At 41.9% G+C, this 25,094-nt stretch overlaps 1 protein-coding gene across 3 annotated transcripts in view; it reads left to right on the top strand.

Moving 5' to 3' along the window:
* Positions 1-10,189: 10,189 nt before the first annotated feature.
* The window catches only part of HOMER2 (homer scaffold protein 2), a 114,748-nt gene continuing 99,843 nt past the window's right edge, over positions 10,190-25,094 (top strand). Inside the window, exon 1 of one of the 3 annotated variants that reach the window (XM_034783865.1) lies at positions 10,190-10,549. In XM_034783865.1, the coding sequence (XP_034639756.1) occupies positions 10,437-10,549 (113 nt within the window). In that variant the 5' untranslated portion in view covers positions 10,190-10,436. Of the gene's footprint in view, positions 10,550-10,954; positions 11,022-25,094 lie in introns of those variants that run through there. The other 2 variants (XM_034783863.1, XM_034783866.1) reach the window with 2 other exon arrangements.

Here is a 25,094-nt window from a genome sequence, read left to right as displayed (position 1 = left end):
ACGTGAATAGCGTAGCTGAATTCGACGTATCGCAGCCGACTTACCCCGTTGTGAGGACGGCGGCAAAATCGACTTCTGCTGGTGGAGTAAGAGCGCCGATTCGGGGATCGATTGTCACGTCCCGACGGGACACGATAAATCAATCCCCGAGAGGTCGATTTCTACCCGCCGATTCAGGCGGGTAGTATAGACCTAGCCTAAGTCTTTGTGACTTTAAGACTTCATTAAAGTCTTGACTTCAGTAAGGCTTTTGATACAGTCTCACATGGACCTCCTCATAAACAAACTAGGAAAATACAACCTAGATGGAGCTACGATAAGGTGGGTGCATAGCTGGTTGGAAAACCGTTCCCAGAGAGTAGTTATCAGTGGTTCACAGTCAAGCTGGAAGGGCATAACAAGCGAGGTCCCTCAGGGATCAGTTCTGGGTCCGGTTCTGTTCAATATCTTCGTCAATGATTTAGATAATGGAATAGAGAATAAACTTATAAAGTTTGCAGATGATACCAAGCTGGGAAGGGTTGCAAGTGCTTTGGAGGATAGGATTAAAATTCAAAATGATCTGGACAAACTGGAGAATTGGTCTGAAGTAAATAGGATGAAATTCAATAAAGACAAATGCAAAGTACTCCACTTAGGAAAATACAATCAGTTGCACACATACAAATGGGAAATGACTGCCTAGGATGGAATACTGTGGAAGGGTATCTGGAGGTCATAGTGTATCACAAGCTAAATATGAGTGAGTGAAGAGTGTAACACTATTGCAAAAAAAGCAAACATAATTCTGGGATGTATTAGCAGGAGTGTTGTAAACAAGACATGAGAAGTAATTCTTCCTCTCTACTTCACTCCATGTTGCTTAGGCCTCAACTGGAGTAATGTGTCCAGTTCTGTGCACCACATTTCAGGAAAGATGTGAACAAATTGGAGAAAGTCCAGAGAAGAGCAAGAAAATGATTAAAAGTCTAGAAAACATGACCTATGGGGGAAGATTGAAAAAATTGGGTTTGTTTAGTCTGGAGAAGAGAAGACTGAGAGGGGACATAACAGTTTTCAAGTACATAAAAGATTGTTACAAGGAGGAGGAAGAAAAATTGTTCTCCTTAACCTCTGAGGATTGGACAAGAAGCAATGGGCTTAAATTGCAGTAAGGGCAGTTTATGTTGGACATTAGGAAAAACTTCCTAACTGTCAGGGTGGTTAAGCCTGTCCAATCCTATGATTCTATTTGTAGCCCTGGCTCTGACACCATCACAGTCAATCCACAATACTAGGGGTCTGTTTACAATACTGAACATCAGAATTTATTGGCTGTTACATTTTGCTTTTGACTTATAATACAGTTTGTTCTGACAGGGCCAAAAATGTGATCTCAACTAGGTTAAAAAGAAAACTATACTACACCAGCTGAAGAGCTAGTGCCTAACTCTGCCCTAACTTACATTGGTGTAAATCAGGAATAATTCCCCTAAAATCACATGATTATAACATTGGGATGAAATCAGAATGGAACTCAAAATGCTAACTGTACCCCCCCTCATTTTTTTTGGCTATTTCTGTGGATTTGAAAATAAATTAACCAAAATAACGTAGAGTAAAAAATGCTGACAGCTTAAAAATGACACATGAAAATATAAAATGTGAAGTAATTCATGTTCAGGAGGAAAAAATTGAACAATTCATACACCTTACAGGGTTCTAAATTAAGTGTATCAACTCAGGAGAAGTACCTGGGTATCCTTGTGGACAGTTCAATGAAGACCTCTGCTCAATGTGAAGCAGTTGTTAAAAAAGCAAGCAAGATGTTAGGAAGCATAAGAAGCAGATGGAGAATAATATGGATAATATTATAATGCATTATATAAATCAGTGTTGCAGCCTCATCTGGTGTACAGTGTGCAGTACTAGTCACACCATCTCAAAAAGAATGTTGCAGAATTAGAGAGAGTTCAGAGAAGGGCAACAAGAATGAGTAGGGGCATGGACAATCTCTCATATGAAGAGAGGTTGAAAAGGTTGGGATTGTTTACCTCAGAAAGGAGACTAATAAGAGGAGATAAGATAAAAGTATATAAAATAATGAATGGTATAGGGAAGGTAGATGCTGAGCTTCTGTTCTCAACACACAAGAACAAGGGGGACACTCAATTAAATTAAAAGGTGGAAAATTCAAAACTGGTAAACGGAAATATCTTTACACAACACATGATTAGACTGTGGAACTCACTGCCACATTATGTTGTTGAGGCCAAGCATTTAGCAAGATTCAAAGAGGAATTGGACATTTATATGGATCAAAAACTCTAGTGTAATAATAGTTAATGCTAATGATTTTTTTTGAGGAAGGTTATTAGACCTCACATATCAGGTCTCAAATTAATCTCTAATTATTAGGGATTAGGATGAGACATTCATGGAGGCAATTTATCCCACATCTACCTACTGTGGTGTTTTTTGCACCTTCCTCTGAAGGTGCCACTGCCAGAGACAGAATACTGGCCCAATTGGACCATGGATCTGAGGCATTATGGCAATTCCTGTGTTACTAAAGAAATCATAGGAGCTGCATGAGTCATTTCACATAAAAAGCACCCAGACTAACCCTTGAATCAAAATCCTCTGGGAACAACAGCTGAAGATGGACCAAGTAAGTTGGGAAACACTTTGTACTTTCAAATGATACTTCAGATTTTGAGCGAACAAAGAGCTGAATTTGACAGCTAATATATTTATTACTACCCTTGCATGGAGGCTCCTCAGGATAGCCAGGGACAGGAGTGCATTGACTCCCCTGTTTTTCAGTCAAATACCGTACGTAGTATCTTTAAAAATAGGTAATGAGCATGTTTCTGCCTATTGGTTTTGCCTACCCACTTTCACATGCCATCAGCCTCCTCTGCTGTCTTTGGAAAATAGCATAACAGTAACATTTATACACTACAAATTTTCCATTGTACAGAGCCTATAAAGAAGAAATGACTTGACAAGAAGCTCGGAAACTCTCTCTCTGACCTCATCTATCTGTATTGTAGGGCACCTATCTCTGGCATATGAGCATAAACCACATGCAGAGTGACACAGGCAAGTTCAGGGCACAATGCTTTCTCTAAGTATGGGACTACTTTTTAAAATGTTCTTTATTGATTTTTTCAACACCAGGAACAATGTATTGTAGAACTCTTTATATGTAGATTTATTGCACATTTAGTATGCTTGGCTTGCTCTTGTTTTGTCAGGAATCTTGATCAGAAGAAATGGTCCTTTTCCCCCAACCTTCCCCAAATGTTCAAATGGTAAAACTTAAGCAATGTTCATGTTATCTCAAAAGAGGATACATTTCATAGAGATAAAAACTCTATTTGAAAATATTGTATCTGGCATTTCTGTAGCATCTTTTCAAAAGTAAAACAGTAGAGAAAATTGTGGCAATCCAGTTTCAGACTTACCGGGTTCAGCATGTACTCTATGATACGATTTAGTCTGGATTTCTATCAGGCCAAAGTATGGAGAATGCCTGAAGGACCTGTATTGAATTGTTTATTAATGCTGACAGCTGCTCTCTGACTATACTAGAATTATTAGATATTTTGGCAGCCTCTAACACTGTACTGTGTAGTTTCACTCCAGGGTTTAAAGACCTGTGTTGGACAATCTGGCATTATTCTGGCTCTACTGAATTATTTTGTGTGTGTGTATCTTTTTTTGTTTTGAACATCTCACTTTTTTTTTTTTTTGGTCATAGATTTTCCTTCACTGCAAATGCATAGGGGCCCCAGGGGGTGACTTCAGTTCTTTATATTTACATAAAACTGCTTTGAGATGATATTTGCATATTTGTACATTTTCCAACATTACCTTTTGAACAGCTGGAAATCACTTTGTGGTAGCACTCTGAATTAGGAAACGCCGGGTGCCAGATGATTTTATATAAAGGATAAGATCAGAAGAATAATGAAAGAATCTCCTCAATTAATAATCAATCTCTACCCCAGGTTCCTTGAACTCTGACAAAAAAAGATGAGATTAAATTTTACAACACAATTAATCTTTAATTTGCTCTTTTAAGGATGACCTGCAAAGGGCTTTTAAAAAACAGGGTTGCCCTTTATTTATATATTTAATTTTTCTTTTATAGTAGGCCTGAATAATTGGTTTGTTTTTTAAAGTGGGGTGGTTTTTTTCTGCTTGTTTTTACCTTAGAAATCTCAGGGATGTCAGGTCTTGTTTTCTCTGCTTTTGCTATAGGACTCATTGAAGGTCTCAGCTGTTTATTGTGAGCTCTGACATTTTAATTGAAAGGACAAGGCTGTTGAATCTTTAACAAATACATCCTTTGTCCAAAATATTTATTAGTCATTGGATTAAATAAATATTAACAAAACCAATCATAAACCAAAGTGTTTAAAACTATCTGATTTAAAATCCCTTCCTTTATCAGTTGCTTAGCTTTCAGTCTTTTGTTTCTTATGATGTACTAATTTCACTTGTTCTCCAGTCACCAAAGAATCATCTAGGAGAGACAAGAACTCAATTTCTGCCATAAAACACAAGAACTCTTCACCAAAACCTTTTTGACTAAATCTTTCAGGCCATATTTATACATCATAAATAAGGTTGGTTATTTGTCATCACAAAAAATCTGAAAAGGCATGGCTCTGACATGGTGAAAAATGCAAACCTTATAACTCTAGTTTTTTAAAAAAGTGAAAGCACACAATATTTTATTTAACATTAAGTTGTTTGTCTTGGGAAATAATGAGAACATTTATCACCAAATACATAAATAGACTAAAAAGACTTAGCAGCACCTTTTATGGCATAAAAATATACATGTGAAGTAAAATAAAATAAAGCAAAACAGTAAAATATGGCAATAGTGAAAGCTAAACAAAAAGGAGAATAAAACAAATAGAGGTAGGAAAGGGATGAGCCATCTTTGAGCTCTGTGGAGTGCAGACTGACTATGTATACTTATTTTTGCTAGGACAGTCTTCTGCAAAGGACATATTTATCTTGGTTTACGGGAATCAGAAATAACATATGTTACAGGCTCCCAGGAACAGTAGTTACTTTACTTTCCATTTGCAGAATTTGGATAAATTTGGCTAGCACAGGGGGCTTCTCCACTTTTCAGCACCTGGAGTTTTCTTGAATCTTGCCACAGTAGTAAGGACACTCTTATGAATAATATATTGTGACTGAATTATCTCCATCCTGTACAGGAGCCATATCAGAAGAGAAATATCGTGTCCTACGTGAAAGCTGAGGAACTAATTAATTATGACAGCAGATTTATAGTCCTTATTACAAGAGATCCCAAAGTGCTTTAAGAACTTCTTAATTCTGCAGCTTCCTCCTCATGTGAGTAGTCTTTACTCATGAAAATAATTTCACCTGAAGTGTTTAACCCAGAGGTGGCTACATGTCAGTGTTGAATTAAATAATTTCTCTATATAGGGCCCAATCCTGCATCCCTTTACTCATCTGAAGAGTCCTTAACTAGATGTAGTTCCATTGACAAATTATTTTCATGAGTAAAGAATTGGCCTCATAGTTCTTAAAGCACTTTGGGATCTCTTGGAATAAGGAAAGCAAGAATATGTTATCCAACTAGAATGATAGAAGGAATTTCAAGGAAAAATAATGCAATATCCCAAACTTAAATTTGGCCAGAATGCTGGAGTTAACTTCCCCTCTCAAGCAATATGTGTCATCGGACCTTTGAAAAGTCAGAACCACAGTTTTGTCTCTCTTCCAAAAGGGGGGTGTGAACTATTACCACAAATAAAGCTTCATATTGGGGGAGATCTCTCCATACCCACCAATATACAATACACTTGCTATCATTATGATAATGTAATGGCCAGTGGCAATCAGAGGGGGGCCCAGGAGGGCCATTTGGCCTAGTCCTCAAGCTCAAAGGGGGCCTCAAATTTAGACACTTGTTAATTTTTTGGCATTTGATAAGTTTCACAACTTGTTTTTATGCACATCCCTATCGGACGAAAATGTGACACAGTCTCTCAGCTTAGAGCTGCAAATTTGAGCAAATAAGAGATGTGATTTGGTAAAAGACATAATTTTTTTGTTAACTGATATATATTTTGTCATATTAAAGAGTTTAAAATGTTCATAAATATTAATAAAAATATATCTGTTCTGATGGCATAAGATTTGAACGTGTTCTCTCAGATCAGCTGATTATATAAACAAACCATTACAAGTGGCTGGTGCTGGATCAAGTGCTTGTTGAAAGGTAGAGAATTGTTACATTTTAGTGTCGTTATAGTTTTATGTCTAGTTGACTAAGGAATTATTTATGTGTGAGAATTCCTCATTATTATCTTCATATGGTAGCTAAAAGTGGTGACAGGTTGGTTGGTTGAACCCTAGCTTGGTAGCTTGGCCATCATCATTGGCTTTCATAGTCTATAGGCCCAGGTTTAAGGTGAAAATTTGTGAGGACAATCTTGTGCAGTGAGTTTCATGAGGACACACGTTTGAAATTTTTTGACATTATCCCTCTGTCTGTATCTGTGTCAGTGTTTACTGTATATATATCATCCCTTTGTCTTCAGCTCAGCCTATTATATTATACCTTGTGTGCTTGAGTTTTGATTCAGCGATAAGGATAATAACCCGTATGACTGTTTCATTTTGTGTACTTAATTAGTATTCCTTTGTTTTAAGTCTTTTCAGCATTTGTGTACCATTCAGCATTTATATACGTTTACAGTACAAGATTTCAAGTGTAGATAAGCTACTTATTTACAGCAGAACATTTCAAATATGGTTGGCAACATGTTGCATATTTGTCAGTTTGCCTGCATCAGTGGCTTCAGGTGAACGCACCTTCAACGTGTTGAAGCAGGTAAAGAACTATCACCGTTCAACTATGGGACAAGAGCATTTGAATGGGCTCGCCATGCTTTATATCAACTGTGACATTGCACAAAAGCTAGATTTTCCCTCAATAATTAGTGCATTTGCACAGAAAAAAGGCAAGAAAAGCATTTGTTAAATAAAAAAATATTCAGATTATGACTCACTCTTTTTTTTTGGTGCCTTATTTTGTTTTCATGTGTCATCATTTTTTAATGTTTATTATGGCTAGGGGCCTCAAAAGTGGGAAGTGGCCCGGGCCTCTCTGGATCTCTGAGAGGGCCTGGCAATGGCTGCCCTTTTGGCTAACACACCAGGGATTGAACCAGGGATCCTCTACAGATTGGCACCTCTAACGCACACTCACCAGTCGGTTATATTGTCACACCCATCCCTTTGCTAAATTTGCTTGTGTGGCCTTAACATTTTTTACTGTAGTGCAGTAGTACCTGCTTCACACTTTATATTGTATTAGATGACAGGTTAGAAAAGGTGATAATTTTACATTAAGACAAACGCAATTCCAGTTTCCTTTTAATAGTGAAACACATAAAGCCTTACTCTGCTTTAATAAATCTGAATTCCATTGGAAATCTGTAAAAGATCCCATTAAGCCACCTATAACAGTAGCCCATAAAATGTAACTGTTCACTGAAACAAACTCTTTGAATAGGGAGGGTGTATGATTGCATTGCTTCTATCATCTGCAGGATTATTCAGGGCAGGAGGGATATGAGCTGAAGGTTTAAAAAATAAATTGTGAGACAAGAATCTCAAATCTAACCTTGAATTGTGGTGAAAGCTGAATACCAGGATGAATTTAAAAAGTCTAATACTGTCTTCATGATTACCCAGGAGGAACTAGAGGGTTTCTTTTAATCTGAGATTGGGAATGAGGAGAAAAAGAGTGCAGAAAAGGAGATAGGAAGTTTTTAGGCTTTAGCTGTCAAATAAAGAGGTGTACAGCTTTCCTGTTAAATCTCCTTCAAGTAAGTTTAGTATCTGGCCCTCGCAAACTGGTAAAACACAATTTAAAATCCATAGTAGACATTTGGCTGTCATTATAACAAACCTCATGACAGTGAGAAAAGCCTTTGGAGTACAGCCATCCCGAAGTTTAGAATGATACAGCTGCTTATCTTTGTGACATTTTTAAAATTTGCTCTTAATTTTTTTAAAACGTCCTTTTCCATTTTTTTGAATGCTGGAAACTTCTTAGAAAGAGGCTCATACGGCTGTAATTCCATCTCAGGGTTTTAATGACATTAATAAATGACTCAAGTTTCACTTGAGTGGTTTATGATATCACCAGAACCCCTAGATGGAATGTCAGCCTTATTTTGCACAGTTGGGACATTGTTCCTTATGTCATTGGTTAAATTTTTCTTCTTTGCTTGGTTTCTAGTTAATGCCAGATTGGCATTTACAATACAGCCATCATACAGAGCACCAAAACAAGTAAATTTAAATAATTTACCCACACCACCAATCTTTAGGTTTGGGGTTTTTTTTAAAATATAAATTAATGTTCAGTAATAAAATGTTCAAGGTAGTCTTTCTTGACAACAGTGTATATCTAAGCTGTCCAATCAATTATAATTTTGAATGGGAGGGGAAGTTAAAATTCAGTCGTCACACAGAAGATATCTTTCCACAGCATAACAATGTATGTGTGCAACACAGTGACAAAAAATGGAAGTGGGATAAACAGAGAAAATTAGCTTCGGAACATATTTGCAAACTTACATCTGCAAAATGAACATTTATTTATGGAATTCATAGAGAATAGTGTGTGTATGTGGTGATGGGGAGGTAAATACTGGAGAAGAGAAGTCACACTACGGTCACAAAATGACAAACCCAGGTAACTGAAGTATCTAGCATAATTAGCAAATGTTAATGCAAGCAGGGTTGTGTATTTTTGGGACTGTCTTGATTTTAACAAGATGATCGTGTGTCCCACAAGCCATCCTAAAGCTGTTTCAGGGCCAGCAAAAGATCATCATATTGTGATTTTGCATCTTGATGATAGCTTGACACAATTTCATCAGACTATGTTATGAAATTGCCTAGGGAGGTTGTGGAATCTCCATCTCTGGAGATATTTAAGAGTAGGTTAGATAAATGTCTATCAGGGATGGTCTAGACAGTATTTGGTCCTGCCATGCGGGCAGGGGACTGGACTCGATGACCTCTCGAGGTCCCTTCCAATCCTAGAATCTATGAATCTATAAAATGACAGTCAAACTCACAACAGTAGCACTCTGAAAGGACAAATATAGAGAGGAAGCGATAGACACGGCTAGAACTGTGCAAAACTCAGAAAAACTGGGAGGCAGCACTGTTAGTGGAACGCCAGAAACCTGGAACCAAGTGGAAATGAGTGCAATTCCACAGAAGGATCAATTTGGACCATGGTGTCAGCTCCTGTCACTCACTGACTAATTAATAAGCACTTAGCCTATATGTGCTTTAGCTTCCCCATATGTGAGAATAGTTTTCACAGCTCAAAGCACATTCCCTGAATTTAGAGACCAAACTGCACGCTTAGAGATGGAGCTGAAACTTCCCCAAAATCTGTGGTGTTTGGTTTGTCCATTGGTACAGCTCGTGGAAAGGCCATAACTTTCAGAATCAGAGGGGATTGTTCCCAACTTTGGGGTGCAGGGATCGGAGTGTGTGTGTGTGTAGGGGGCCAGGTGGCATTGGAGGAGGCTCCACTCCCTGGGGTCAGAGGTTGGCTCATATGGCTAGCTGACGTGGAGGGCTGCACAGTGGAGCTCTCCCAGTCTTGGAGTTCTGGGGCCAGGGCTCGGCCTAGGCCGATCTCCGCCTGGGTTCCCTCCACAAAGCTTGGCTCTGGACTCGATTTGTCCCCAGTTCCTTTGGTCCAAACCCACGTCTGCCAGACACTAAACGGACAGGGTGCAAGGCTGCCCGATGGTGGGGGGGTGCAAGTGGGGCAATTAGCCCCAGGCCCCGGCCCCCACAGGGGCCCCCATGAGAATATAGTATTCTATGGTATTGCAACTTTTTTTTATGGAAGGGGCCCCCGAAATTGCTTTGCCCCAGGCCCCCTGAATCCTCTGGGCAGCCCTGGCAGGGTGAGGACTCAGGGCAGGGGCACGTTTGGCGGCAGGGGGCGCCTAGAGGGGAGAGGGAGCCCTGCCCAGCCGCTGCCGGGGGATCGCAGGCAGCATGGGCAGCAGCGTGTAGCTCTGCCCGCCGCCCTGTCGGTGGGAGGCGGCTGCGCGAAGCAGGTGGGGACTCGCAGCCGCCGCCTCCCCCAGCTCGGCGGTGCGAGGGAGCTCCCGGGAGAACCCCCCAGCTCCCGCCTCCCTGCCCGGCGCGGTGTCTGCGGGAGGCTGGTCGCTGCCCCCGCCGCTGGGAGAGGAGGTTATGTAAGGGGAGGAGGAGGAGCAGGACGGCTGCCGCCGCCGAGCAGGCACAGGGAGAAGCCGGCGCCCGCCAGGCTCTCGGGAGAGTCGCTGCAGCTGCCGGGGCCGGCCCGGGATGCGCAGGAGCTGAGCGCGCGAGCAGCCGGCGGCCGCATGTGCGAAGTTGGGACTCGCCCCGCGCCCGCCGGGGACAGAGGCGAGAACCCCGGGGGCGCGCCGGGGCTGCAGGCTGCGGGCGCCGCCGGGGACAAGTGCCGAGACATGGGGTGAGTGTCCCCGGGAGCCCGCGCCCCCCACGGCCGCTGCCCTCCCTTCCTGCCCCGGGGGCTCAGGTCGGGCTGTCCCCACCTGCCGCCGCTCCCCCGGGGGGTCTCTAGCGAGCCGTGTTGAACTTGCAGCCCCGGGCGCGGCCAGACCCCGCTCCCGGGAGCCGCGGGGCGCTGTACTGCGTGTGGCAGTTTGTATCAGGGCTCCTGTGCCTGGCTCCGAGCCGCCACCCTGCCCGGCTAACCGGGGGCAGCGCTGTTCCGGGCTCCTCTCCCGCAGGGGCGGTGAGTCACTCCACGGCACGGGGCAGCTGGAGGGGGCTCGCCGGGGACAGAGCCGGCTCTGTCACGGACAGTGCTGTCTGCACCCGCGGGGCTGGAGAGGAGCGCGGAGCGGGGGCTAGGGGAGCTTGCCCGCGGACGGGACTCGGGTGCGAACTGAACGAGGGGGGAAACGCCAGATCGAGCAGAGGTAGCCTAGCAGTGGGAGACGGAGTGGGGCTGGGTGGAGCGCGAGCAGGTCGCTAATACTTTGTGCGCTCTGGCTTCGAGGCTTGGTGGTTGTGGTTGAAGTAGCGCAGCAAAGATTCATTTCTGGCTGGTGGATTTAATCTGGTCCGGGGGCGTTTACACTAGTCCTAGGACTTGGCTTGGGCTATGTTTTGTTTTTGGTTCCTGTCTTGTGAGTTATTTTTGTTAAGGTTCTCGAGGCCTTTGTATGAGAGTTCCTAATGAAAATGTATTTGCAGTGTGGTTGTTGCCCTGTTGGTCCCAGGATATGAGCCTTTCTCTGTTGTTGTTTTTTACGTTTTAAGTCTATTTTTAAAAAAGCGCTTTACTTCATTGAAACACTTTCATGAAGTGCTTTGAGATCCTCAGATGTGCAAAGTATTATTATTCAGTTTAATGTTTTTAAACGGAGTTTAATTGATTTTCATGCTGTAAGTGATAAAATAGGATCTTGTACAAATAATATGGATAACCAAGAAATAAGCATAAATGTAAGAAGGGGGGCAAAGTTTTTTAAAATTTGAAGATGTTAGCTTTGCTGTTAGCTGTAGAATAAAACTTGAAGAGTGCAGAAATGTTCTTGTAACAGATAAACACTGAGGATGATTTAAATGGCTAAAATGACTGAACAGGTGCCTAAAATATAATGTGAAAGATTCTAATCTTGAAATGAGTAATCTGTTCATATGTATAAACTCACTTAAAAGCAGAGGGTTTATTTTCAGTGACTCTATGTTGTAATTCAGCCAGAGTACTGAGTCACAGAAAGCACACAATAAATTTGTCCAAACATTATTGTTTGTTATATTTAGATAATTGTTTATGAAAGTTTTCTCTGTTTAAATGCACAAGATTTTGGTCTGAGAACATGCCCCACTGGACAACTCAGTTTGATATTTCAGAGAAACTAATAGTACATATTTTTCATATCTTGTAATTTGAACAAGAGGTTAGAAGGTAAATACTGTGCTTTAAGGAATTTGTAAACTAAAACCTTAGAAAACAAGAATATATTTTTCATTTTTTTAAAAAAGCATATATTTTCAGTGTGAACTATGCCTAGACTTGAAATCTTCTTAACAAGACTGGAAGGTGGTATGCTGGGGGGATTCCAAAACCCACACATCATTTAATTTGCTATATTTGCTGTATGTTCTCTTACATCTTTCCTCTTCTCACCCCCATGTGGTGAGGAATCATTCTTTAATTTCTCAGTTTACTTATGCCATTTTGTAACTATGCAAGCTCCCACTACAGAATTTATTACAGTATCACTGAAGTGGCATAATTTGCAACAGTTATGCTAAAGGTAAATAATATAAACACGAACAATTTAAAAATGCAATGAATGTGCCTGATTTTGATGTAGAGAACTTTTGGAAAGAAGGTGGGAGGAGGAAGTAAGTATGAGGTGATATAAGTGGATATTGATCAGCATGCTACACCAGAACTTCTCTGATGGGCTCATCAGTTTCTTCATTAAATAAACATTCATTTAAAAACAAGATAGCATCTTGCCTTTCAAATTATAAAAGTAAGTTTCAGAATATGAACTGATGCAATGCTGTCTCATTGCATCTATAGATGGACAGAAAAATGGGTGTGAAGAACTGCCCCATTCATCTCAATTGGGTGGCCAAACAATATTTTCATTGTCATCCTTGTTAACTAACTTTAGCAGAATATTTTTAGCTATTCTGGCATGAGAGCTTGAATAAATATTAGAAAAACATCTTTTAAAAAAAACAGTCTGACCTGGAAACAGAGAAGTCATATTCCACAGAAAAACTATTCTTTAAAAGTTCCAAAGGATTTGAAGTCCACTGATCTACTTGCAGAGTGCTATTTGTACTTCTTGTGTATTTATGATATTACCTAGGCTATTTCGCGTTAGGCAAGCCTATAATAAATACAAGATGGCTCCACCAGTGTGCCTGATTCTCCACCCATTCTTGCACTAATGCAACTCAGTTTACGCCAATGAAGTTACTTCAGGCTTAAACCGGTATAAGTGAGAGGTGAATCAAGCCCCCAATTCTACATTTTCATGGTGTTTGTGGGCTGAAGATTCCATCTGTATTATCAAAACCCACTGTCTTTGATATAGTTATTAGTAATGCCTCATGCACAGTTAAACTTCAGTTCACTTTTGTAGTGTAGATTGAACCATGTTATAAATAATGCTAAAGCAGCTGTGGCATACATAGTGCAGTGGTCCTCCCTCCCCATCTGAAGGGCCAGTCCAACCCTGAGTGGCGCTGCGACTTCATGCACCAGGGGCCAGTTTCTAATGCCTGGAGTGGGGAGCCGAGCCTGCTCAGCTCTGCGGGACAGTATTTGCTTCACTCAGGACAGGGGGTTTTGTGGGTCAAAATGATATGGTCTTGCGACTCCCTAGGGGGTCACAACCTGCAATTTAGGAAATGCAGGTCTAGTGAAATAAACACAGGCTTGGGAGTGAAGACACTTTGATTTTATTCCCAATTTTGTCACTTGTATATTAAGTGACCTTGAGCAAATCATTTAACAGTTCTGTGCCTCAGTTTCTCCATCTGGAAAATGGACATATTAGTGCTTTGAGATGTGAATTTTTCCAATATAAAAGTGCAAAGTATTACCTTGCTGTTTATCAGGGTTATAGACAGTCTGGTTTGAGAATACTATTCAGTTCTGTCTGTGGTGCAAGAACAAACTTCAAGTGCGTAGGACACTACTTGTTCCAGCTAGGTCCAGTAACATGGCAGGTTTTGATAAATTTACATGGGACCTTGTCAGGATCGTATGGAGGTGGAAGCTTGCTGTGAATGGGGGAGGGGAAGAATAGGAAGGAGAATGAAGGAAGCTACTGAGACTTGATGGGACTTGGGCGCGGAAGGAGCTGGTTGCAGGCTGGTATGGGGCATCCTGGTAGTTCCTACTGTTGTTCCTATGACAGTTCTTTGGTGGCTGTTGCTAACTGCTTTGTGTCCGCCCCCCGCCCTCTGATCAGGTGCCAGTGCCTTGTCCTCCGTCCCAGTGGCCAGTGCACATGCTCCTGCCCATCTCCCGATCCAGTGTCTGGCCAGAGTGGCTAGAAGGTGGGTAGAGCAGAGGTGTTACTGCTGGCTCCCTTCCTGCCCGCCTGATCTCGTAAGCTGCAACCATGGCCAATCCAGCCCTTCCTCTGGGTCCCACTCTCACCTCTGTGAGGTAGTGTGAGGGCAAAAAACATGGTGTGGGGGGGGGAGGGGGAGGGAAGGAAGGGAAGGGAGAGGGCTGAAACACACATTGTCCCCTCCCCCATATATTGATTGCAAGGGTACTAGCCCCATCTCACCACCTGGTTCCTCCGCCCTTGGTTCCTCATGTGTAAAGCGTGAGAAGAATTTGGCTCATAGCACTTAAAATAGTTTTTGTGTGGCTGGCCATTATTAATATGTACTGTCCCTGGGTTTGGCACTGAGTAACACTACAGAAGTATGAAAACTGACAGCTACCTGAACTGTGCAAAACTAGTTATTTAGCTCATTAGCGTAAATCTCCTGTGAAGTGAGAGATCTAAAGAAGCATGGGGTGATGCAGTTCAGCTTACTATACTGCAATACTTTTTTCAAATTTTACAAAATTACTAAAAAATGTATGTTCAGCTAATCATGAGAATGCCGCTCTTGTATAAAATGTCCCCTAAACAAAGAGAACTTGACTCCGAAGCTCATGGAAGTCAATTCAAAGTCAAGTCTTGTTGATTTCCATGGGCTTTGGATCTGGCCCTAATGTTGTTTACGTTGAAGAAAAATAGTTCTTTCCCCCCCAGGGCTAATTCCCCATCCTTGCAATCCTACAGCTGTGGTACAATTATCTCAGTAGTCTGGCTAATATACTTTAACTACTCCCAAAACACTGTATATCGGGCTTCCAATGTCCAAGACTTTTTAAAAAAAAATCTAAACATACCTCTTGAGTTATGTCTTTTCACACCTCAGCAAAGAACTAACAAAGCAAAGAAAATGGCTAGCTTATCTGTTGCTCAGATTTCTAAACTATATCTGCTAATCTAACAAAGAATACCTGTTTCAATTTGACCTCAATTTTTTTAAACAAAAAAAGCTAATATTCTGTTGTAAAAGTGGCACAATTTTAGTTATTAAAATGATTTTAAAAGGTATTAGCTACATTTTCCCCTTTCTGTAATCTAAGACTCTTTTTACCATTTTAATTTCCACAATACACTGGCAGTTCCCTTTAATTTTCCAGATCCCTCGGTTACAAAATGTTGCTTGTTAGTAGAGAAGTGGCAAATACCCAGTTTGGATTAGAGTTGTATATCGATTCTTTGCCATTGAAGATGGTGTTGTTCATATTTGTTGGATTAAAATTCCGCTGGTCTAAACACCTATTAGCAATGAAACATCATTTTAAAGCCCTTTTTAATAAAGCATTTGTATCAAAATGAAAATTAATCATCCAAATATTAAAACGCACTACAAGGAAACACCATACAAATTAAATGCAAAAATGTACATAGAAAATAAATGGTGAATTATCTTGGTGTGTGAATTAATGTAGTTTAGTTAATATGGAACTGCTTGTTATACCCACTTCTGCGGACTGAGGGGTTGGATTTTGCATGGGGTGAAGCAGGAAGGAAGAGTGCCAATTCTTCTTTCTCCCTCTCCCCCCCACCTCTGGAATCTTGTGGCAGTCCCTCTGTTAAAACTCTCTGTGGACTGAGATCAGTGGGGCTGTGGAGGTGAATGGAGGCCAGGTTGCATTTATTCAAGAAGGAGCTATTCTTCACAGCATGCTCCTCTCCAAAGTCCACTGATATTCAAGCAGATATCTGTGCCTAAGTAATGCTGCTTGGAGCTGTATTAATGTGGGCTTCATGCCTGCACCCATCTGGGAGAGAAGGCCTGAGATATCTGGCCAGTGGAGAGAGCCATACTGCCATGGCTGAGGCTGTCAGAGGAGTAAGAGGGTTGATGTCTAGAGCAGGGTGAAATTTTTCAACCAATTTTTTGAGTGCAAAATGTGCAGATTTGGGTCAACCAAAATATTTTGTGACTGTGTGTCAATTTCACCAAATTGTTTTGGCCAGGAACAAATACTTTTAAAAAATGCTCTGAAAAAATCAAAACGTTTTGTTTCTACATTTTTGAAATAAAATCATTTGACTTTGATTTGAAAAAACTTTTTATTTGAAATTTCCTTCAGTTTTATTAAAATGTTAAGTATAAAAAATCCTCAATCTAAATGAAATGTTTTATTCAACCCAAAATTATTTTTTTTACCCTTAATCACCATATATTTTGAATTTTTTTGTTTTTTGTTTTGGGTCAACCTGAAACAATTATTTTCTGAAATGGCCAGACAACCGAAAAATTAGTTATTTCCCCATCTCTATGCGGGTCTACCATCAATGGGACTTAATGTAGATTCTGGTTCCCTGAAGATCCCCTGGTTTCGTGAGGTTGGGATATGGCACCTCTTGCCCCTTTCCTACTCCTCAAAAGCCCCCTCCCACTTCAGAGGATAACTAGCTGGAAACTCCATCAGGCAAAGCCCATCTAGTTTTTGACATCTCTCCCTCTCTTGTTGGTGCGTCTGCAAGAGGGTACAATTTAGTCCTGTTTTTTTCCCCCATTATTTGATATTTAAGAACGTTGTGAAATGATCTGCCTTTTTCCCCTCTGCTAGCAATATGCTCTTACATCTTTCTCCTAAATTATTCTTTAACTGATTAAAGAATGCCAGCAGAATGGAGGGAAGTGGCATGGGCAGCTGCCGCCTTCTTCTTTCCTTTTTGTCCTTTGGTAGTGTTGGATGGAATCCTGTGGGTGAGAGTGAATGGGTTGTAAAAAGATATAAATGGAAAAGGTACAGAAAAGGGCAACAAAAATGATAAGGGGTATGGAACAGCTTCCGTATGAGGAGAGATTAAAAAGACTGGGACTTTTCAGCTTGGACAAGAGACCACTCAGGGGGCATATGATAGTGGTCTATAAAATCATGAATGCTGTGGAGAGAGTGAATAAGAGAGTGTTATTTACTCTTTCACATAATACAAGAATGAGGGTCACCCAGTGAAATTAATAGTCAGCAGGTTTAAAACAAACTGAAGGAAGTACTTCTTCCCACAACGCACAGTCAACCTGCTGAACTCATTGTCAGGGATGTTGTGAAGGCCAAAACTATGGGGTTCAAAAAGAACTAGATAAGTTCATCGAGGAGAGATCCATCAATGGCTATTAGCGAAGAGATGGTCAGGGGTGTAACCCCATGCTCTGGGTGTTCCTCATCTCTGACTGCCAGCATGTGGGCAGCAGGGGATGGATCACTCGATACAGGGCCGGCTCTAGGCACCAGCAAAACAAGCTGGTGCTTGGGGCGGCACATTTTTAGGGGCGGCATGGCCGGCACCAGAATACCGCCCCTGCCGTCCCTAAAAATGTGCCCCGGCCGCCCTAGCTCACCTCCGCTGCTGCCGCTGCTCGCATGCCGTGGCGTGTGAAACAGTTGATTCGCACACCGCTGCTCGCCCTCCCTCCCAGGCTCTCAAACCTGGGATCTCTCTCTCCACCCCAACGGCCCTGTAGTGAGCAATTTCCATGTCATGGTCTACTCCTTGCTCTCCCACAAACTTTTGCAACCTTGTGATTCAAGAATACCACAGAATCTCAAACAGGGTTGGGGATTTGGGGAAGGGGCGGAGTTGAGGCGGGGCCGGGGGTGGGGTAAGAAAAATACGGGGAGGGGGAGGAGGGTGGCCAAAATTGTATTTGCTTGGGGCGGCAAAAATCCTAGAGGCGGCCCTGACTCGATAATTGCCTGTTGTGATAATTTCCTCTGAAGCATCTGGCATTTTCTTTTTGCGGATACAGACTAACACAGCTGCTACTGTGAAACCTGTCAGAAGACAGGATACTGGGCTGGATGGAGCTTTGGTCTGACTAGTATGGCCATTCTTATGGTTGGAGGGTGGAGTTTGTGGCAGAGCATGTGAGAGAAATCACAAACAGGGTTTCTGTTCCAAAATGCTGATAGTTTTACGTTTGAGAGAAAGCTCCTCTGATCTTTATTCAATAGATGTACCCCACTTCCAAGAAACAGTGAGGTATCAGAGCTTGTTTCTATGCCATACAGTAAAAATTGCTGGTCAGCCAGACCAGAACCCTCCAATGAATTCTCCAATGATTAATGTTCTTCCAGCACTTATTAATAGCTGTCATATTGTTGCTGTAGCAGTTATTCAGACACTCAGCCAAATCCAAGAAAACTATCAGTTCCTGGACACAGATCTCTGATGTAGTCCAAATCTGTATGAGGTGTATGCCAGGAATAAGGCCCAAATCATTTCCACCCAAGTGAATCACTACATTGTCCAGTAGATCATAACATCTTAAGTCAGCTGGTTAGGCACTGCAGAGTGGGCAAAACATGATGCCAATGCAGGCCACCACTCTCCACCCCAACGGCCCTGTAGTGAGCAATCTCCATGTCATGGTCTACTCCTTGTCTCCCACAAACTTTTGCAGCCTTGTGATTCAAGAATCCCACAGAATCCGCATGTTGGCAACCTTGGCATTACACATATTTCTTTTCCCTCAATAGTCAAGGTGCCTGTGCTGTGAGTTCCAAAACTTTCCACCACGTCTCTTTGGAAACACCACATTAATCTGCATTGAGGTAAGGAAGGAACCATTTGCCCCCTTTCCTCCCACCTGGAGGCTAGTAAAATATAGATTTTTCTCAAACAAGCAATCCAAGGCTTGCTTACCAACTGTCCTCATTTCCTGTCCCCTCCGCAGCTGCAACCCCTCTTTCTGCCCCCCCAGGCCTTCCGCCCCACCTCCCCACACAAAGTCATCTGTTTCTGGCTCTTAACCACCCGATATAACAGAAATGTTGGTTACATTGCCTGATGATTATTCTGCTGTGTAAACCTCCCCATAAATAACCCATTATAAGAGACAACTTGTAACAAGCAATGTAAGTTGACACATTCCCCTGAACTACCCAGGCAAGCATAAAGGGGTTGCATAGAAAGCTTCTCATGTGGCTTTTTTTTTTATTGGTACGTGGACACTGTAATCCCTCCGGACTGCACATCTGTGCAAGTGAAGAAGTGAACATGTTCTTAAATACCATTTTCAATTTGGGTCCCCCAAAGATTTAGTGGGTGCCATGAACTACCTTGGATAAAAATAGACAGATTGATACAACTTTGACCTGCATCACACTAATAGTTTGATCTCTAGCTCTGCACACAAAAATACCCACCTAGAAACTTTTTGAAAAATTACTATTCTCTTCAAAACCCCGAACTCAAATGACCCCAAGTTTGGGACACTCACCTGATCTAGCATCCTCCTGAGGCACACCAGATTTAAAAGGAATCTGACCAAGCATGTCAATTTTAGAGACTTAGAAATGTTGACCTTTAAATTAATGTAGTGAAGCAATCTTAATTATATTGGTGCTGCTGGGCCACTTTAGTAGGGTATTGCAGAGGAAATTCACTTTGGCCCTAGTTTAGCTCCAACTAAAGTCAGTTGGAGTCTTTTTTTATTGACTTCATTGGGAACTAGATTGGGCCATCCATCCATGTTGGAGAGAGCACCTTGCATCAGTCTTGAGCAGCCTTTTCTGGCCAACTGACAGAGCAGCTTGGAGGTGCTCTTGAAGGAACCACATCCAGACTTCCTTTGGTGGAGAAGGAACATCACTGTGTGTTCAAATCCAGCCCAAGTTGGTAGTGAGTGATCTGATGGCTCGCTGGCCTAGGGGAAGTGAGCTGGTGGTTTTGGTTCAGGGCCTTTCAGTGTTGCATCAAATGTCATCCCAGTTGGTATCCTCAACAAAGAGACTGAGGATAGAGTGGATATTGAAGCTGAATTACTCTCCGATTTGGGATGTTGGTTTTAGGCCAGAATTGAGGCATTCTGGTGGGTGCTGTGGGGACCTTACTACCTATACTGCACCTCTTAGGTGGATAGTGGTTCTGATGGTCCATAGCCTTGCATAGTCATTTGTATCTATCCAAAGTGAGTCTAAACTGCTGCCATTCTGATATTGAGCATTTTACACACACTTTGCACAGATATAAATAACTTACACAAAGTGCAGACCAATAGAGAATCAGGCCCAGAGAACTGTAATCTCTAGGGATAAATTCCTGTCTCCATTAAAGTGAATGGGAAAACTCCCATTGCCTTGAGTGGGGCCAGAATTTCACCCCAGGATTATAGAAGCATTAAAATAGCTTTTTTTTAAAAAAAAAAAGAGTTGGTAGAGAGGGAAACAGGAAAGTCTTAACAAGGGCTTGTCTACTTTTGGGATTTTGGCACTGGTGTAGTTACCTTAGGGCAGGGGTCGGCAACATTTGGCACGCGGCTCGCCAGGGTAAGCACCCTGGCGGGAAGCCGCGGCCAGCACATCCCTCGCCTGTGCCGCTTCTCGCTGCCCCCATTGGCCCGGGATGGCAAACCGCAGCCAGTGGGGGCCGCGATCGGCCGAACCTGCCGCGTCAGCAGGTAAATAAACTGGCCCGGCCCGCCAGGGTGCTTACCCTGGCGAGCCGCGTGCCGAACGTTGCCGACCCCTGCCTTAGGGTAGCTGCATTTGTGCAAACCCCTAGTGCAGATGCACTGCACCAAAGTGAAAACTGACTTGCACTAGTGCGGTTTACTCTTCTTTCCACTGCAGGCTACTGTTTGCACCAGTGCAGTACATCTACATTAAGAGTTTGTGGTTGTGCAGCTACACTGATGTTACCATACCTGTGCAAAAATCCTCAGTGTAAATAAGCCCTAAGTGAAAGAGAAACCTGAAATTGGGATGATGTTGAAACAAGAAAAGCAGAAAATGAGCAGAAACAAGTGAAAGGGAGTGACTGCATACTATTCAGAGACAGAAGTGGGGGCGGAGGCACTGGGAGGGCAGAGTAGAGAGAGAACCATAGGCAGCGTCTACATTAGAGAATTTCAGCAAAAAATTCCCACCGCTGGTACCACTGATTCAACTGCATTGGTGGGTAGTTCAGCAAATATTCCCACTAGTGTAGACAAGGCCATAGAAAAAGAATGAAGAGAGAGAAGAGCGGAATTGAGAAATAATTTAATTTTAGAGAAGAGATCACAACTGAGTTTTTCAAGCTAATTAATTACCACTGTTAATTTGATTGACACCAGAAAGTAGCTCCTAAATAAAATATCCTCCCCAAAAGATGGAATATCCCTCAAATCTCTCCCCAAGTTTAGAAGGATGGAAGTGAGATGGGCCCCTGACAAAAATGAAACCTGGAATGAAATGCTGAAGACAAGTGGCCATTTAAAATATTAAAGCACTCGTTTCAGCAGAAAACAGTTTTAAACTAGGTCAAGCTTTGACAATGTCACTTTAATGTCTCAAAATATAGTCTCTCTATGACCAAGTTGGGCAAAGTGCAGCAATTTATTTGGAGAGAAATCAGGATAAGAGGACATTAGTCTGTTTCTGTTTATGGATTTTCTTTATCATTTTATATTATGTTCAGATCTAAACATTACTGTAATACCTAGAATAAATAGCCTTAGCCATGAAATTAAATTTATGAAATAGACATATTTTTGAAACAGCTGCTGTTGTGTGGGAAGTTCTTCGGTTTTCTGAAGGCTGCTAAATAAATGATCAAATCTCCAACTCTTTCTTCCTGGAGTACTGTTAGTCATGTTTGTGGTTATGTGTGTCCTTTCTGCAACTACAGTGTGTGACATTAATTGTATTTTGGAATTAGCTTGTTAGGATGTAAATGTGCTTGAGGGAACACAGGCTGTTAGTACCAAGGAAGGTTATTGAAGCATCATCGCTTTATGTCATTCAGAACAGGCTAGATAAGGCATGAGTAGGGATTATGTGTAATACTCCTGCAAACTGTAGATGATTACACTGGATGATGCAGTTGGTCTTTTCTGATGATATTTTCTATGACTTAACGCTAGCTGTTCTCTACCTGCTGTAGAATGAAGGTTTCTTCAGTGCTGCCTGCTGCAAAGTCACACTGCTTAGCACGTGTGATGCTAGTAGCCTTCTGCTTACCTCTGACCTTATCACTGAGGTTGAAACTGTTAGGGACCACTGTGCCCACTGCATCACTCAGAGTTATTTTGTAAGGTTAGTATTATCACTGGGATCAGGATTAAAAGGAAGCAAAATATTTGTAACAATCCACATTTAGGAATGTTGGTGTTTTTTAAAAAGAGATGGATGTTAGATGACATCACTGTTGCTGGTCTGCTTTGATGACTCAGATGAGAGAACCAACCCTGCTGTGTAGGTGTGTAGGATTTGCAGGTTTGATGGTAATTTTATCCTTTCATGCTTAGAGCTGGCAGGACTGGGAGCTTTAGCAGGAAAACAATGACAGCTTTATCATGGAGGAGAGGGAGTGGATTTAAAACAGAGAAAAACAGTATCTGACTATGAAGGCAGGCGTAAAAGGGCTCCTGCTTATCATGCAAAACTCGCTAATTTCACTGTTAACTCATCCTCCTTTTCCCTCTAAATCCCCCTCAGTCTAAGTCTGATTGCTTTCAGCCATTTGTTGTGACTTGTCAAAATACAAGACTGTAAGCATTTTTGCAGAGGAACTGTTTTTTCAATTGTTTTTATTTTTATTTTGTCCAGAGTTTTCAAAGGCGCCTAAGGGAATTAGGGGCTGTTGTGATAATTGGGCCTACAAAGGTAACCTATTGTGAGATTGTGAATTCAACTGTAAGACGTGAGTCAAATGTTATAAAACGTCACAATAATCTATAAGAACAAAAGTTGGTGGGAAAAGGTACAAAAGGGAAACAGACTGGATTAGTCCCAACCAAAAGGCCTACTGATATAACTCAAGGACTGTGTTAAAATCATGCCTGGTAAACGAGAGAAGTGTGAGATCAGAAATCAATGAACCAAAACTGGTATGTCTGGAATTAAGCTTCATTGGTAGACCTAATAACGAGGGGATGGGCTATTCCACCCATCAGTCCCTTAAAGGAAGAGACTTTGGGGAGAAAATTTGGCTATAGAAACAAGCTTCTCCATCATGGCTGCCATCTAGGGTTACCATCTGGCTGGTATTTGACCGGCCTGTCCAGTTTTTTATGGATTTGCTGGTTGCCAGAAAAATAATTTAATCTGCTGGGGTTTTTTGTGTGGGTCTAATGATTTGCGTTATCACCCAATACACTAGGATATCCAATGTTAAAAGTTTCCGTGTCCGGCTAAAGATGCTGCAGTGTTCCCACTTCCACAGTTTGTGATAACAGATCGAAACAGTTGGAAATATAGCAGCCGTCTGCCCACTAACATGCAAGCGCACTAAGCGTGTGTGTGTGTGTGTGTGTGTGTGTGTGTGTGTGTGTGAGAGATTGAATCACCCAAGAGTGAGGAGACTGCAATATTATCAATCTTGTCTATATGTGTTATCTCTCTAGATACTATAAGTGGCTGTTCAAGGGGGGGAGCTGTGAAGTTGCTTTGTGGTTGGGGTTGCGATGGGCTCTGTGTGTGTGTGCGCGTGTGCACGCAATATTTGCATTTTAAAAGTGGTAATCCTCCTGCCACCCCCACCGTCTCTTGGGACCCCCGACCTTCTTCATCTTAATATTGAGAGATGAGATGTCCTGAGAAGAGAAAGGGACCCAGATGCTGCTGCCACCTTTACCACCTCTGGCTGAATCCTGAGCATCACTTGGGATGTGAGACTTTGCTCTCCGCCCTCCCCCCATGTGTTCTTTTCCTTCCTCCACCTTATTTCTTCTCTTTCCAATCCCTCTCCTTTTTCCTTCTGTCTGATAAGAGTCTGGCTTAACTGTCAAAGGCTGTATATTTTGCAACACTGTTGTAAGCCTGTGACCAGACAGTGGCAGCTAAAAGTAATGCCCTAAACAGCACGATGCAGGTACGGAGTTTGCCAGGTCTCTGAATGGCTGATAAGACCGTGTGCTGTGCCTGTGTTTTTCCAGCTGTGAGATTGCAAATGAGTCAACAGCAGAGACAGAAATTGCATTTTCTATCTTAGCTGTTCTTTTCTTTTCCCTTTTGTGTGTTTTGTTTTGTCTTCCTGGAAATGGAATCTTACATTTCAAAGACTTTAACTGCTTTTTCTTTCTTCTCTGTATCTTTAATAAAAGGTTGAAAGGATATTTAGTGGTGTGTTTGCTATGGTCCTAAGCAAGCTGAGATCTCTATATTCCAAGCTAGGTTTAACACTGTTTAACATTGGACAGTGACTGGGTTATGTTAACACCTTTGACTCTTTGGGCCCATTTATGCCATGTAAATTAGTACAACAGGGCTCAAACCCCCTTGAAATTCACTGAGAGTTGAGTGCCTAACTCACTGGAAAATCCCAGCTTTCATGTCCGCACATGGCCTAGCACAAGGGGACCCTGATTCCTGACTCGGGCTGCTAGGTGTTGCTATAATACAAAGGACAAACAATAGTAACCGTGGTTCTGCAACCTATTCTGACAAGACCAGGCTTTTTTTTTAATTAATTCAGGCAGCAAAGGCCTTTTTGGAACAGGTTCGAAAATATATAGCAGTCTTGTACAACGTATTTTCATAGGCCATCCCTAGTCTTGTTCTGGATTCCTGGATGTGGACTATTGGAATGTTCTGTCCCTGATTAAGATTTGCTTTTTCTTTTTTTTTAATTGGACAAATACTTGTTTGTGCAATGTGGTGAAACAGAGGTATAGCTGCAAGTGGAATCAAATGTCCTCATATGGAACAATATACTTTTTTCAATGCTATATGCTTTAGAACTAGCATGTAGTCTAAAAGGAAACCACTAGGTTTATTATTTGGAGGTAGGGAGTATTTTTGTTTTCTATGCTGCTTATTGAATTATTTATTCTCAGAGATAGGACAGTAAGTGTGGTAACGGGGGAGTATTCAGTGTATTAAGCCTTTTTCTATGAAAAAGTATTCTTCCAACAAAGTAGAATCCACACACTCTTGTTCACTTTCACTAAAGTTCCATGAAATTGAATCTTTGCTTTTGGGAAGTTACACTATAACGGGG

The sequence above is a fragment of the Trachemys scripta genome, chromosome 10, assembly GCF_013100865.1.
Source record: "Trachemys scripta elegans isolate TJP31775 chromosome 10, CAS_Tse_1.0, whole genome shotgun sequence".
Lineage (NCBI taxonomy): Eukaryota > Metazoa > Chordata > Testudines > Emydidae > Trachemys > Trachemys scripta.
Note: the sequence above shows the minus strand (reverse complement) of the source record. Positions and strands in the feature narration are given on the sequence as shown.